The sequence below is a fragment of the Rana temporaria genome, chromosome 7 (genome assembly GCF_905171775.1).
Source record: "Rana temporaria chromosome 7, aRanTem1.1, whole genome shotgun sequence".
Taxonomy (NCBI): domain Eukaryota; kingdom Metazoa; phylum Chordata; class Amphibia; order Anura; family Ranidae; genus Rana; species Rana temporaria.
In genome coordinates this window covers 195,131,227-195,145,014 of record NC_053495.1, presented here as the reverse complement: position 1 = coordinate 195,145,014, position 13,788 = coordinate 195,131,227, and the positions used below count along the sequence as shown (strand labels likewise).

Genomic DNA, 13,788 nt, shown 5'->3' with positions numbered 1-13,788 from the left:
GGGGAGATGTGGATATTACGGGGGAGATGTGGATATTACGGGGGAGATGTGGATATTACGGGGGAGATGTGGACATTACGGGGGAGATGTGGATATTACGGGGGAGATGTGGACATTACGGGGGGAGATGTGAACATTACGGGGGAGATGTGAATATTACGAGGGGGATGTGGACATTAGGGGGAGATGTGGACATTACGGGGGAGATGTGGATATTACGAGGGAAATGTGGACATTACGGGGGAGATGTGTGGACATTACGGTTATAATAATCAAAATTAGTCGATTAATCAATTTAAAAAAAAAAAGATTAATTGAACATTTTAATCAGTAACAGCCCTAATTACACCATTAATTGATAGTTTTTATGATGTGGTTTAGTGACACTCTAAGTATAAACTGTTACATGTGCCATATTGCCCAGTAAAGATCTATTCAAGCAATTTACCAAGAGTTTTCCTTTATGCAGGACACTATAAGCCTTACATATGTTATCAGTTCCGGGTCTACTTTCTGCAGGAAGGGAGAGTGGGAGTCCCTGGAATGATAATGGCCTCAACACAAGAAAAAGGTACCACCTCTCATCCTATCCTCTACTGTATATGTTATGCTAGACATAGAGAGGTTGGTTTACCTAAGGCAAATAGATTGTGCATTTTGCAAAGGGCAGTTGCTTCAGAGCTTAGTAAATGAGCAAAAGCTCTGCTGACTTCCATCATCCAATCAGGGGCAAGCAAATAAGCTGTTTTTTTTTTTCAATCCAAGGTTCCACTGTATAATGTTTGGGGGTTCTAAGTAATTTTTTACATGTAGAAGCGAAGTGCCAGAAATTGGCTGGAATGCGAAGTGGTTAATGATTACAGAGCTGCATTAGTCTTTTATATTTGCTCCCAAGGTATCCACTTTGGGCAGGTGGAGCCAATATTTTAGTTTTACAGGCTCACTCTGATGCTCTTAAATAAACCTTCATTCTGATTGTCATTGGTGTCCATATATTTTGTGATCTCTTATCTCCTGTCACCTCCTGTCTGTCCCCAGCTCCTGAGGCTACTCTAGAAATAGACGTCAATGTAAACAAACATGGCCCCATACTGGTCACCTGGAGGGGAATTCCACCAGAAAAACAAATGGGATGTATCCGTCATTACAGCATCTACCTGAAGGATCGAACGTCGAGTTTGACCAAAGAGGTTAAAAGTAAGTACAGGCCGGGGGTTGGGCAAAGTGACCCATTGGCCAAGACCTACAGAGACAAAAGCTCTGGAAAGGGTAGAGGCTGTCCTTGTACTTTTGTCTTGCTCACTTTCAAATATATTCAGTGACATCATCAGTTCCTATGGAAAAATGCGCTGTTCCTTGGCACCAGGGCACCAGGGAGACGGCATATACTGGCGCCACGTGTCGCAAGCGCAAGAGCCATTTCTTTATAGGAAGAAAACAGCGGCTCCCAGCTGCACAAATATGGAAGACTGTATAAAAAGGAGGAATAAGGGACCTGTTCAAGGAATAAAAAATAAAAAAAATCGAATTTTGCAATGTTAAGAAGGTCTAAAATTATTTTTTACTTTTTTTCAGTATTGTACAATCAATCGCAGAATAAACAGTATGAGATTGAGAAGGGAAGTATGAATGGGAAGTATGTGCTGTGGATGACCTACTCCAATGGAGCCGGAGAGACCACCTCCAGACAGGAAATGTATTTTACAGTAGATGGTAAGAACATGTTAGAAAAAAATATTCCAATGGTGATATACACTCACCGGCCCTGGCGAAGGGCGGGGCTGTCCTCCCTGTCAGGACACAATAGCTCAGCAGGGGAGATTGATGTACTAATATCGAGTTGTTAGTACAGCAGCTCCGACCGGAGCTGTGAGTTTTTTTTTTTTTTTCATTCAACCCACTTGTAGTGTGTACCCGGCTTTACAAATTACTTAGCATACATACACTTCACATGGAAAAGTAGATCTGGTGTTTGGTGTACTTTAACCACTTAAGACCAAAATGCAGCTAAAGGACCTTGCCCCTTTTTGCGATTCGGCACTGCGTCGCTTTAACTGACAATTGCGCGGTCGTGCAACGTGGTTTCCAAACAAAATTGACGTCCTCTTTTTCCCCACAAATAGAGCTTTCTTTTGGTGGTATTTGATCACCTTTGCTGTTTTTATTTTTTGCGCTATAAACAAAAATAGAGCGACAATTTTGAAAAAAATGCAATATTTTTTACTTTTTGTTATAATAAATATCCCCCAAAAATATATAAAAAAAACTTTTTTTTTCCTCAGTTTAGGCCGATACGTATCCTTCTACATATTTTTGGTAAAAAAAATCGCAATAAGCGTTTATCGATTGGTTTGCACAAAATGTATTGCGTTTACAAAATAGGGGATAGTTTTATTGCATTTTTATAAAAAAAAATGTTTTACTACTAATGGCGACGATCAGCAATTTTTTTCGTGATTGCGACATTATGGCGGACACATCGGACAATTTTGACACATTTTTGGGACCATTTTCATTTTCACAGCAAAAAATGCATTAAAAATTGCATTGTTTACTGTGAAAATGACAGTTGCAGTTTGGGAGTTAACCACAGGGGGCGCTGATGGGGTTATGTGTGACCTGAAATGTGTTTACAACTGTAGCGGGGTGTGGCTGTAGGTGTGACGTCATCGATTGTGTCTCCCTATAAAAGGGATCACACGATCGATGCTGCCACCACAGTGAAGAACGGGGAAGGTGTGTTTACACACGGCTCTCCCCGTTCTTCAGCTCCGGGGAGCGATCGCGGGACTCCAGCGGCGATCGGTTCCGCGGGTCCCGGAGCTTCGGACTGGGTCGCGGGAGCCCGTCACCCACGGCTGGGTACTAGTACAGGACGTACTTGTACGTACATGTGCCATTCTGCCGACGTATATGTGCAGGAGGCGGTCCTTAAGTGGTTAAACACTTGCTCTGAGATAAGACATAGTAGTTGCCAATTGTTCTGAGTTTCCAAGGACATCCTCGATCCGGAGAGTTTCCCTAACTGAATACAAATACTGTACAGACATTTCTATTTGTTTACTTTGTTCTCTGGCTGTCATGCTCATCCATTGACTTTACTTCCTTTTTCTACCACAGACCTGAAATAAAGTATGCAGCCAGTTAATGGGAATCTGTTGCTGTGATATCTCATGTCTGTGGTGACATCGAAGATTACATTCTGCTTTCTCTTTGTTTTTCAGTTCCGCAAGATGAATATGTGATCGTTTACGCGTTTCTTGCTGTACTTGTATTAGCATCTTTTCTGTTCCTTCTCCTAAGAGTAAAGCAAAGGTAGGCATTGATATGCATTTCTTTTTTTTTTTTTTATACTTATCTTTCAGTTTTTCCTTAACCACTTAAGGACCGGACCAATATGCTGCTAAATGACCCAAGGGGTTTTTACAATTCGGCACTGCGTCGCTTTAACTGACAATTGCGCGGTCGTGCGACGTGGCTCCCAAACAAAATTGGCGTCCTTTTTTCCCCACAAATAGAGCTTTCTTTTGGTGGTATTTGATCACCTCGGCGGTTTTTATTTTTTGCACTATAAACAAAAATAGAGCGACAATTTTGAAAAAAAATGCAATATTTTTTACTCTTTGCTATAATAAATATCCCCCAAAAACATATATAAATTTTTATTTTTTCCTCAGTTTAGGCCGATACTTCTACCTATTTTTGGTAAAAAAAAATCGCAATAAGCGTTTATCGATTGGTTTGCGCAAAATTTATAGCGTTTACAAAATAGGGGATAGTTTTATTTATTTAATTTTTTTTTACTACTAATGGCGGCGATCAGCGATTTTTTTCGTGACTGCGACATTATGGCGGACACTTCGGACAATTTTTACACATTTTTGGGACCATTGTCATTGTTTATTGTGAAAATGACAGTTGCAGTTTGGGAGTTAACCACGGGGGCGCTGAAGGAGTTAGAGTTCACCTAGTGTGTGTTTACAACTGTAGGGGGGTGTGGCTGTAGGTCTGACGTCATCGATCGAGTCTCCCTATAAAGGGAACACTCGATCGATGCAGCCACCACAGTAAGGCACGGGGAAGCCGTATTTACATACGGCTCCCCCCGTTCTTCAGCTCCGGGGAGCGATCGCGAGGGGGCGGCTAGAAACGAATAGCCGCGCCCTCATCCCGGATCGCTCCTGAAGCCACGGGAACTGCCGCATGTACCGGGGGGGTCCCGATCGGACCCCCAACCCACGTCTAGGCAGGGACGTACAGGTACGCCAATGTGCCTGTCCGTGCCATTCTGCCGACGTATATGTACATGCGGCGGTCCGGAAGTGGTTAAAGTGGATGTAAACCCGATTCCTGAAAATTGAGCTGGGCACATATATCTGCAGTGTTTTCTTATCTCTCTCCAAAGCCCTAAGACCCATGGCTTTCTCCTGCTCCGTTCTTCTATTATCAGCATGATAACTTCTGACAAATTCTCTGACACGTGATAAAACCAGCCTGAAATTTGTCTCAGGGCGGGTGCTCTAAATAGATTAGCTGACAGCTAGTCAATTGACAGCACAGCTCTGCCAGTCTCTGCCTATGAGGAGAGGAGGTGTGTGCCTTTCTGCCAATCAGCTGTCTCACAATGTATGGCAAGACTCTCCTTCTCCTGCTGGAACAGGAAGAGAAAATTCTAACACGATCTGAACTTTCTAAACAGTTAGCTAGATTCACATAGAGTTAGGCCGGCGTATCAGTAGATACGCCGACCTAACTCGGAATCTGCGCCGACCTAAGTTTAAGTGTATTCTCAAACAGAGATACACTTAAACCTATCTAAGATACGACAGCTTGCGCCGTCCTATCTTAGGGTGCAATATTTAGGCTGGCCGCTAGGTGGCGCTTCCATTGCGGTCGGCGTAGAATATTTAAATCACTAGATACGCCTATTCACGAACGTACGCCCGGCCGACGCAGTACAGATACGCCGTTTACGTAACGCATTAGCAGGCCTAAAGTTATTCCATCAAATAGGTGGAATAGTAATGTTAAAGTATGGCCGCCGTTCCCGCGTCGAAATTCGAAAATTTTACGTCATTTACGTAATTCGTCCGTGAATAGGGATTTACGTCATTTACGTCCACGTCGAAACCAATAGGCCCGTGCGGCGTATGTTGCCGCAATGCACACTGGGATATGTAGGCGGACGGCGCATGCGCTGTTCCAAAAAAACGCCAATCACGTCAGGTCAAGCCCCATTAACATAAAACACGCCCCCGCAGCTAAATTTGAATTAGGCGCCATTACGCCCGCCCAATTTACGCTACGCCGCCGTAACTTAGCAGGCAAGTACTTTGTGAATCATGTACTTGCCTCGCTAACTTACGGCAGCATAGTGTAAACACGATACGCTACGCCGCCGCAAAGTTAGGACACCCTCTCTGAATCTAGCTAAGTATATAAAGCTGAAGATAGCAGATATACATGTAAAACTTATGTAGGGAGATTTGTTTCATCCCTGTGTATCATCTGAGGCTGTTCACTTCACTGGGTATATGTGAGGGTTTACATCCACTTTAACCCCCGCCTGCTGGCCTTTTACAAAAAAAAATTGCAACCCAAGATGTTGCATGGGCTTCCCAAAATTGTGATCACTGATTTGGCTGTTACAATGATCAGGAGGCTATCCCGTGGGGGGAATTTTATTAAAACGGGTTCACATGAAATCTGGTGCAGCTGTGCATAGTAACCAATTAGCTTCCAGGTTTTATTGGCAAAGCTTAATTGAAGTTAGAAGCTGGTTACTATCGTTTTCCCCCCGAAAATAAGACTGGGTCTTATAATAATTTTGACTACAAAAAAACGCATTAGGGCTTATTTTCAGGGGATGTCTTATTTATGCCTCGTTTTGAGCATTGCTGAGAGAAGGGCCGAGATCCCCGCTGATGTCAGCCCTGCTCCGAGAATTGCTGAGAGAGGCCGAGATCCCAGCTGTCGTTAGCCATGCTCCGAGTACTGCTGAGGGAGGGGCCGAGCGCCCCACTCCGAGCACTGCAGAGGGAGGGGCCAAGATCCCCACTGTCGTCAGCCCCACTCCAAGCACTGCAGAGGGAGGGGCCGAGATCCACGCTGTCGTCAGCCCCGCTCCAAGCACTGCAGAGGGAGGGGCAGAGATCCCCGCTGTCGTCAGCCCCACTCCAAGCACTGCAGAGGGAGGGGCAGAGATCCTCGCTGTCGTCAGCCCCGCTCCAAGCACTGCAGAGGGAGGGGCAGAGATCCCCGCTGTCGTCAGCCCCGCTCCAAGCACTGCAGAGGGAGGGGCAGAGATCCCCGCTGTCGTCAGCCCCGCTCCAAGCACTGCAGAGGGAGGGGCAGAGATCCCCGCTGTCGTCAGCCCCGCTCCAAGCACTGCAGAGGGAGGGGCAGAGATCCTCGCTGTCGTCAGCCCCGCTCCAAGCACTGCAGAGGGAGGGGCAGAGATCCCCGCTGTCGTCAGCCCCGCTCCAAGCACTGCAGAGGGAGGGGCAGAGATCCCCGCTGTCGTCAGCCCCGCTCCAAGCACTGCAGAGGGAGGGGCAGAGATCCCCGCTGTCGTCAGCCCCGCTCCAAGCACTACAGAGGGAGGGGCAGAGATCCCCGCTGTCGTCAGCCCCGCTCCAAGCACTGCAGAGGGAGGGGCAGAGATCCCCGCTGTCGTCAGCCCCGCTCCAAGCACTGCAGAGGGAGGGACAGAGATCCCCGCTGTCGTCAGCCCCGCTCCAAGCACTACAGAGGGAGGGGCAGAGATCCCCGCTGTCGTCAGCCCCGCTCCAAGCACTGCAGAGGGAGGGGCAGAGATCCCCGCTGTCGTCAGCCCCGCCCTGAGCACTGCAGAGGGAATGGCCTGCTAACGTCAGGTGGCAGGAGAGGAGGAGAGCTTCGGCGAGTCATATGAGCGGCCAGCGGGACTGTAAATAAGGTATTTTCTACAATAATGTTACAAAAAGACACACTGGACATCATATAATCCTTTTACAGCGTGGATTACATGATTTTACAAGGCTTTTAACTAGGGCTTATTTTCAGGGTAGGGCTTTTATTGCATTATCCTAGAAAATCACAATAGGTCTTATTTTCAGGGGAAACGCGGTATGTACAACTGCACCAGATTCTGAGTGCACCAGTTTTAGTAAATACCCCCCAATATATTGTAATTTCTACACTGTGAAATTTTACTAAAGGCAATCTTCCATTTGGCTGTGGCAGCTGAAGTGTGATGGCACCTGACTTTTTACGGTGACCTTTTTAGATCTTATAAATGTTGGTTGTGGAGTTAATAGTAATTTTATTTTTTTATTCCAGGTTACTTATGTTGCTCTCAAAAATTCTACCAAATTTATGCACCAAAGCCATCCCCGATCCAGCCAATTGCGAGTGGGCAAAGGAGTGCATCTCCAACAAGGTGCGTACAGAGAACATGCATGAGATTTTCCACACATTAGAACATTACCAGGTTTTAAAGTGATTGACACTAGAGTAAAGACTGGAAATGAAAGAAAATAACACTTGCCTATTCTGCAACCTATGCTGTCACTCTTACCGCTCTTTAAAGTGGTTGTAAAGGCACAAGGTTTTTTACCTTCATGCATTCTATGCTTGATGGCAAAAATAAAACCTTCTGTATGCAGTTTTTCTATGGGGAAAGCCTACGGTGGAGCATGCAGGGCCATCTTTTCCATTGGGCACGCTGGGCAGTTGCCCGGGGGCCCTGCTTGCCTGGGGGGCCCCACCGGCTGCCCAGCAACCCCAGTAAAAAATTGTGGCGAGTGACGGGTTAGAACTGACCATGCTCAGTTTGCGGAAATCACAGAGAAGAAACGGTCCTCCACGAGTGCGGGGGGGTTGCTGATGTAAGGGGGGAGTGAATGCAAAAATGTAAGGGGGCACTGATATAAAGGATCCCCCTCCTATATTAGTGACCCCCTTACCTTAGTATATTTACTCTACGGAAGGTCGTCTCTGGTCACCAGAGTGCCCCCCACATCAGAGTTCCCCTTTACATCAGAGTCTGCAGGATTCCCCCTTACAATGCAAGGGGGAACTCAGTCTACTTTTTTTGCAGTGGCAGTAAAAAATGTGGTTCTGCCAGTAAATTTTATGATTTTTGTCAGTAAATTCTCGTGCGTGATCGTGTAGACAGGGCCCCAGTGCACCGTATTGCCCGGGGGCCTATAATGCTCTTAAGATGACACTGGGAGCATGAATACACGGCCGGATTACCCGACCAAAGCCCTCACGGATGTTTTTCCGCGAGAAAAACCGGCCGTATGTAGGGGAAAAAAGCTACCAAGCAGGTTCTCGGTTTTCCCAGCGGAAAACTGATCGTGTGTATGAGGCATAAAAGCAGGCTTCTGTTTACATTGTGAGCAGTTGTGATTGGACACAGCTGATCACGTGGTAAAGAGCCGCTGATTGGCTCTTCATCTCAATCTGTGATCAGCCTCGTCACGGGAGGACATCATATGATGGACTCCCAGAACTGGACTGCCGCGCTTTAGCCATCGTTCGGCTATAGCGGGGTCGGCAAGTGGTTAACATAAGGCTGCACTTTAGACATGTGCGATTCGTTTTGTACAAATTTCCAAAAATTCGTACATCCGTAAGCATCCAAAATACTAATTTCTATTTCTTACGAATTTTATATGAAATTTCGTTGACAAATTTAGTTTCGGGAGTGGGAGACTGCTCAGACTGGTAACTGGTAGTCGATGGGAGATTCAGAATTGGACAAAATAAGGATGTTGTTAATATTGTTTTATTATTGTCATAATAATTACGATTATTCGTTATGATGAAGTTAAAAACCCAGGAAGTCAGCACAGCACAGGGATGGTGGGAGCCCCTCATAATGAGCACAGCACAGGGATGGTGGGAGCCCCTCATAATGTGCACAGCACAGGGATGGTGGGAGCCCCTCATAATGAGCACAGCACAGGGATGGTGGGAGCCCCTCATAATGAGCACAGCACAGGGATGGTGGGAGCCCCTCATAATGAGCACAGCACAGGGATGGTGGGAGCCCCTCATAATGAGCACAGCACAGGGATGGTGGATGCCTCTCATAATGAGCACAGCGCAGGGATGGTGGGAGCACCTCATAATGAGCACAGCGCAGGGATGGTGGGAGCCCCTCATAATGAGCACAGCGCAGGGATGGTGGGAGCCCCTCATAATGAGCTCAGCACAGGGATGGTGGGAGCACCTCATAATGAGCACAGCGCAGGGATGGTGGGAGCCCCTCATAATGAGCACAGCGCAGGGATGGTGGGAGCCCCTCATAATGAGCTCAGCACAGGGATGGTGGGAGCACCTCATAATGAGCTCAGCACAGGGATGGTGGGAGCCCCTCATAATGAATGTTCATAATTGTTACAAACCTAACGAACTTTCGTACGGATCCAAATTGAATTTCGAATACGAATTAAAGGGTCACTAAAGGAAAAAAAAACAAATTTTCTTTAAAATAACAAACATGTTATACTTACCTCCACTGTGCAGTTGGTTTTGCACAGAGTGTCCCAGATCCACATCTTCTGGGGTCCCTCGGCGGCTGTCTCTGGTCCTCCCCGCAAGAACTCTTCACATTCTTGCAAGAAAGCTCGCATGGTGATGAGTCCTTGCAGGCACGCTCCTGTGATACAGTGAGCGGCCAAAGCCGCTCACTGTATCATTCGGCCCCGCCCTGCTGCATCACTGGATGTGATTGACAGCAGCGCCAGCCAATGGCTGCGCTGCTCTCAATCCATCCGCTCTAGCCAATCAGCGGCCAGGCTGAGCGGCGAAGAGGATCTCGGGACAGAGCACGGGACTTTCGAGGGGTCAGGTAAGTAAAACGGGGGCTTAACCACTTAAGGCACGTAAACCCACTTAATAACCAGACCAATTTTCAGCTTTCGGTGCTCTCACAATTTGAATGACAATTAATTAGTCATACAACATTGTACCCAAATGAAATTTTCGTCCTTTTTTTCACACAAATAGAGCTTTCTTTTGGTGCTATTTAATCAGTTTTTTATTTTTTGCGCTATAAGAGAAAAAAGACAGAAAATTCTGTAGAAAAAAAATGAATTTATCTTTGTTTCTGTTATAAAATTTAGCAAATTTTGTATTTTTTCTTCATTCTTTTGCATAATGTCAAAGATGAAGTTACGCCGAGTAAATAGATACCCAACATGTCACCCATCAAAATTGCACACGCTTGTGAAATGGCGCCAAACTTTGCTACTTAAAAATCCCCATAGGCGACATTGCAGGGTATTGCAGAGTAGTGTGGGGTATTGCAGAGTAGTGTGGGGTATTGCAGAGTATTGTGGGGTATTGCAGAGTATTGTGGGGTATTGCAGAGTATGGGCAGGGATAGCTGAACATGTAGGGATGGATGGATGGCTGGATCTGTGACTGCATTCGTCACAGATCCAGCCCACAGCACTCGTGCTGCATCCGCTCCCTCCCCTCTCCTCTCACACTGTACCGTTCGGTACAGAGAGGGGAGTGAGGAACCGGCATCATCACATGACGCCGGTTTGTTTACAAGTGATCGCTCCGTCATTGGACAGAGCGATCACGTGGTAAACCGCCGCCATCAGCGGCGATTTACCGTGATCCGTGACGGTCACAGACATTCCCGTGTGCGCGCCCCATGGACGTCCTCCCAGAGTTAAGGAACCGCCTTGTAGACGTCTTTCGTCTATAGGGCGGTGATTAAGCGGTTAACGGAGTCCCTCATAATGAGCATAATGAGTCGATGACTGCCATATTGAGAAAGGTATTTTTTGCTTTTTAAATTCATCATAACGAATGTTCGTAATTGTTACGAAAAAGTTAATGAATCCAACGAAAATTCACATTTCGTACGAAACAAATCCAAATTGAATTTCGAACACGAATTTCCATCTAATACGAAACAGAACGGAACGAAATTAAACAAATTTATTGACGGCGCACATGTCTACTGGACTTAAATCAGCACCACAAACCTTTGTACTAAGTTTGAAGTCAATTGACAGCCAAAATAATGGAATTGATATTTCTCTCTTTTCTAGAATGAACTCATGAGCTTCCCCAGCCATGCCTCCAGCACCTCCGACTGTGATGAAGCAGAGACGTTGGAAATCGAGGTGCTGAGCAGTGAAGAGGAGTTTCATTATTGCCCAACATACACCATTACCCCTCTACAGACTGTAAGTTACCAGGAGAAAGATGTCCACCTTCAGGAAGACACAGAGATTCTACAGCCCAGCTTGCATCAAGCAGAGCAGAACCTGTACAAGTCAATAGCCTTTCAAGCAACAGGAGAGACGAAGGTGCAAACATCGGACTACTTGGTCAATCACGTTATTGCCGTGGACTATTTGCCCAAAAACATTCTGACTGTGTACAAGGATAAGAGTGAAGAGGACCTCTTCCACTCACAGTTCCACCTGCCTTCCTGGGTTATGGCTTCAGGAACAATTAAACTGGACACTGTAAGGATTGACTTTTCCTGACGATGATTTATGAATTTACTATAAAAAGACTCTAATTGCTATTTAGGGATTACTTCATAAAAAATCCTTAAACTACATGTAAACTCTAACAGTGAACTTTTTTTATTTGCTCTCTTTTGGTTCATTAAGTGTTTTCTTATGTCCAATTGATAAGTGCAAAAAAAAAAAAAAGACTGATCCTGACGGAAATCCAGCAAGCTCCTATGCTTTCTGCAGTCTCATTTGAAGCAATGTTATCAGGGAGCATTTTAGTACAGTGGAACCTAGGATTACGAGCATAATCCATTCCAGGAGAATGCTCGTAATCCAAAGTACTTGCATATCAAAGCAAGTTTCCCCATTGAAGTCAATGGAAACGAAAATAACTTGTTCTGCATCGACTTCAATGGCATGCAATACCGCATGCGGCCAGAGGGTGGGGGGCGCCTGAGAGCCTCGGGAACACACGGAAAAGGCCAGAGAACAGCTCAGCTTACCTCAGCAAACCTCAGCTCCAGTTCGTAACAAGCAGTACAAACAAAGGAGGGGTGGGTGCTGTGTCCATCCATGAACTCAGAGAAATGGATTTTACGGCGAGTACAAAAATCCTATTTTCTCTTTGACCTTAGGGACGTCCCCAAGCAGTATCAAAAAATTTGAGGGGTGGGAAAACAACACAGCAAACCAAGCTACACCCCCAAACAAAACCGGAGTTACTCAACGGAGGAACTCCAACCTTAAACTGCCGCCTGTAACACCTTGCGGCCGAAGGAGGCATCCGATGATGCACTCACATCCACCTTGTAAAATTTTGAGGTGTGGATTGACGACCAGGTCGCTGCCTTACACACCTGTAACACAGAGGCTTGATGACGGAAAGCCCAAAAGGCACCGATCGCCCTGGTCGAATGCGCCATAACCTGAAAGGGAGGCGCCCGCCCCTTCAGGGCATAGGCCTGAAGCACAACCTGTCTGATCCACCTAGAAATGGTGGCCGACGAGACCGCCAGACCTTTTTTAGGACCGTTCACCGACACGAACAGTGAGTCAGACTTCCGGAACGGAGCCGTAGCAGATAAGTACACACGTAGGGCCCGAACCACATCCAGGGAATGTAAAGTGGCCTCCTTAGGGTTCTTCGGCCGAGGACATAAGGATGGTAACACAATGTCCTCATTAATGTGGAAAGTCGAAACAACCTTGGGGAGACAAGACGGCTGCGGCCGCAGCACCACCTTATCCTCATGGATGACCAAGTAAGGAGCCTTGCCGGACAAGGCCGCCAGTTCAGACACCCGTCTGATCGATGTAATTGGCACCAGAAAAACCACCTTCTGGGACAGAGTCAACAAAGGGATCTTTGGAATGTCCTCAAAGGGAGCGTCTTTAACCGCCAAAAGAACTCAATTCAAGTCCCATGGGGGCAGTGGATGGCGCACAGGAGGAGCCACATGCCGGACCCCCTGCACAAACGTACGCACCAAGGAGTGCGCTGCCAAGGGTCGCTGAAAGTAGACAGCTAGAGCCGAAATCTGACTCTTAACCATACTCAAGGCGAGACCCTGGTCCACTCCTCGCTGTAAGAACAGCAGAATCCGGGACACCACATATGTACGGGGGGGGGGGGGGTGCCATCTAATCTCCTCACACAGAGATGTAGGCCTTCCACGTACAATGGTAAATCTTCCTTGAAGTAGACTTCCGTGCACGCAGCATGGTAGAAACTACCGAGCCTGATAGGCCCCGGTCCTTCAGCACCTGACTCCCAACAGCCACGCCGTTAAAGCAGGGTGGAAGATCGGACCCTGCGACAGAAGATCTTCTCTCAGGGGGCTCCACCAGGAGCGGCACGGCCAATCTGGGGCGATCGGGATTGTTGGACTCTGCACAGCAGGCGAGGAAGAAGCTTCAGAGGAGGGAAGGCGTAAATTAGGAGATAGTGGCCCCCAAGGTGCCACCAACGCATGCGCCCACGGGTCCTTCGACCTGGCCACGAACCGTGGCACCTTCCGATTTGAGACGGGACGCTAGAAAGTCCACGTCTGGAGTGCCCCATTTTCAGCACAGACTCTGAAACACCTCCGGGTGGAGCGACCACTTTCCTTAGTCCAGTGTTTGGCGACTTTGGTAGTCGGCTTGCCAATTCTGTACTCTCGGAATGTACACGGCCAATAGAGCCGGAACGGACCTTTCAGCCCACCGAAGGATGTGCGCGACCTCCGTCGCTGAGCTGTGTGCCTCCCTGATGATTGACCTATGCCACGGCCGTGGCGTTGTCGGACTGGATCCTGACCGGTCAGCCCTG

General features: G+C 47.1%; 1 protein-coding gene across 1 annotated transcript in view; it reads left to right on the top strand.

Annotated features, from left to right (window-relative positions):
• Nucleotides 1–11,578, top strand: part of IL12RB2 (interleukin 12 receptor subunit beta 2) — a 62,195-nt gene extending 50,617 nt beyond the window's left edge. The window contains exons 11-16 of the mRNA XM_040360745.1: nucleotides 470–571; nucleotides 1,039–1,197; nucleotides 1,576–1,713; nucleotides 3,225–3,315; nucleotides 7,321–7,420; nucleotides 11,061–11,578. Of these exons, the coding sequence (XP_040216679.1) occupies nucleotides 470–571; nucleotides 1,039–1,197; nucleotides 1,576–1,713; nucleotides 3,225–3,315; nucleotides 7,321–7,420; nucleotides 11,061–11,504 (1,034 nt within the window). The 3' untranslated portion in view covers nucleotides 11,505–11,578. The remainder of the gene's footprint in view (nucleotides 1–469; nucleotides 572–1,038; nucleotides 1,198–1,575; nucleotides 1,714–3,224; nucleotides 3,316–7,320; nucleotides 7,421–11,060) is intronic.
• The last annotated feature ends 2,210 nt before the right edge of the window (nucleotides 11,579–13,788 follow it).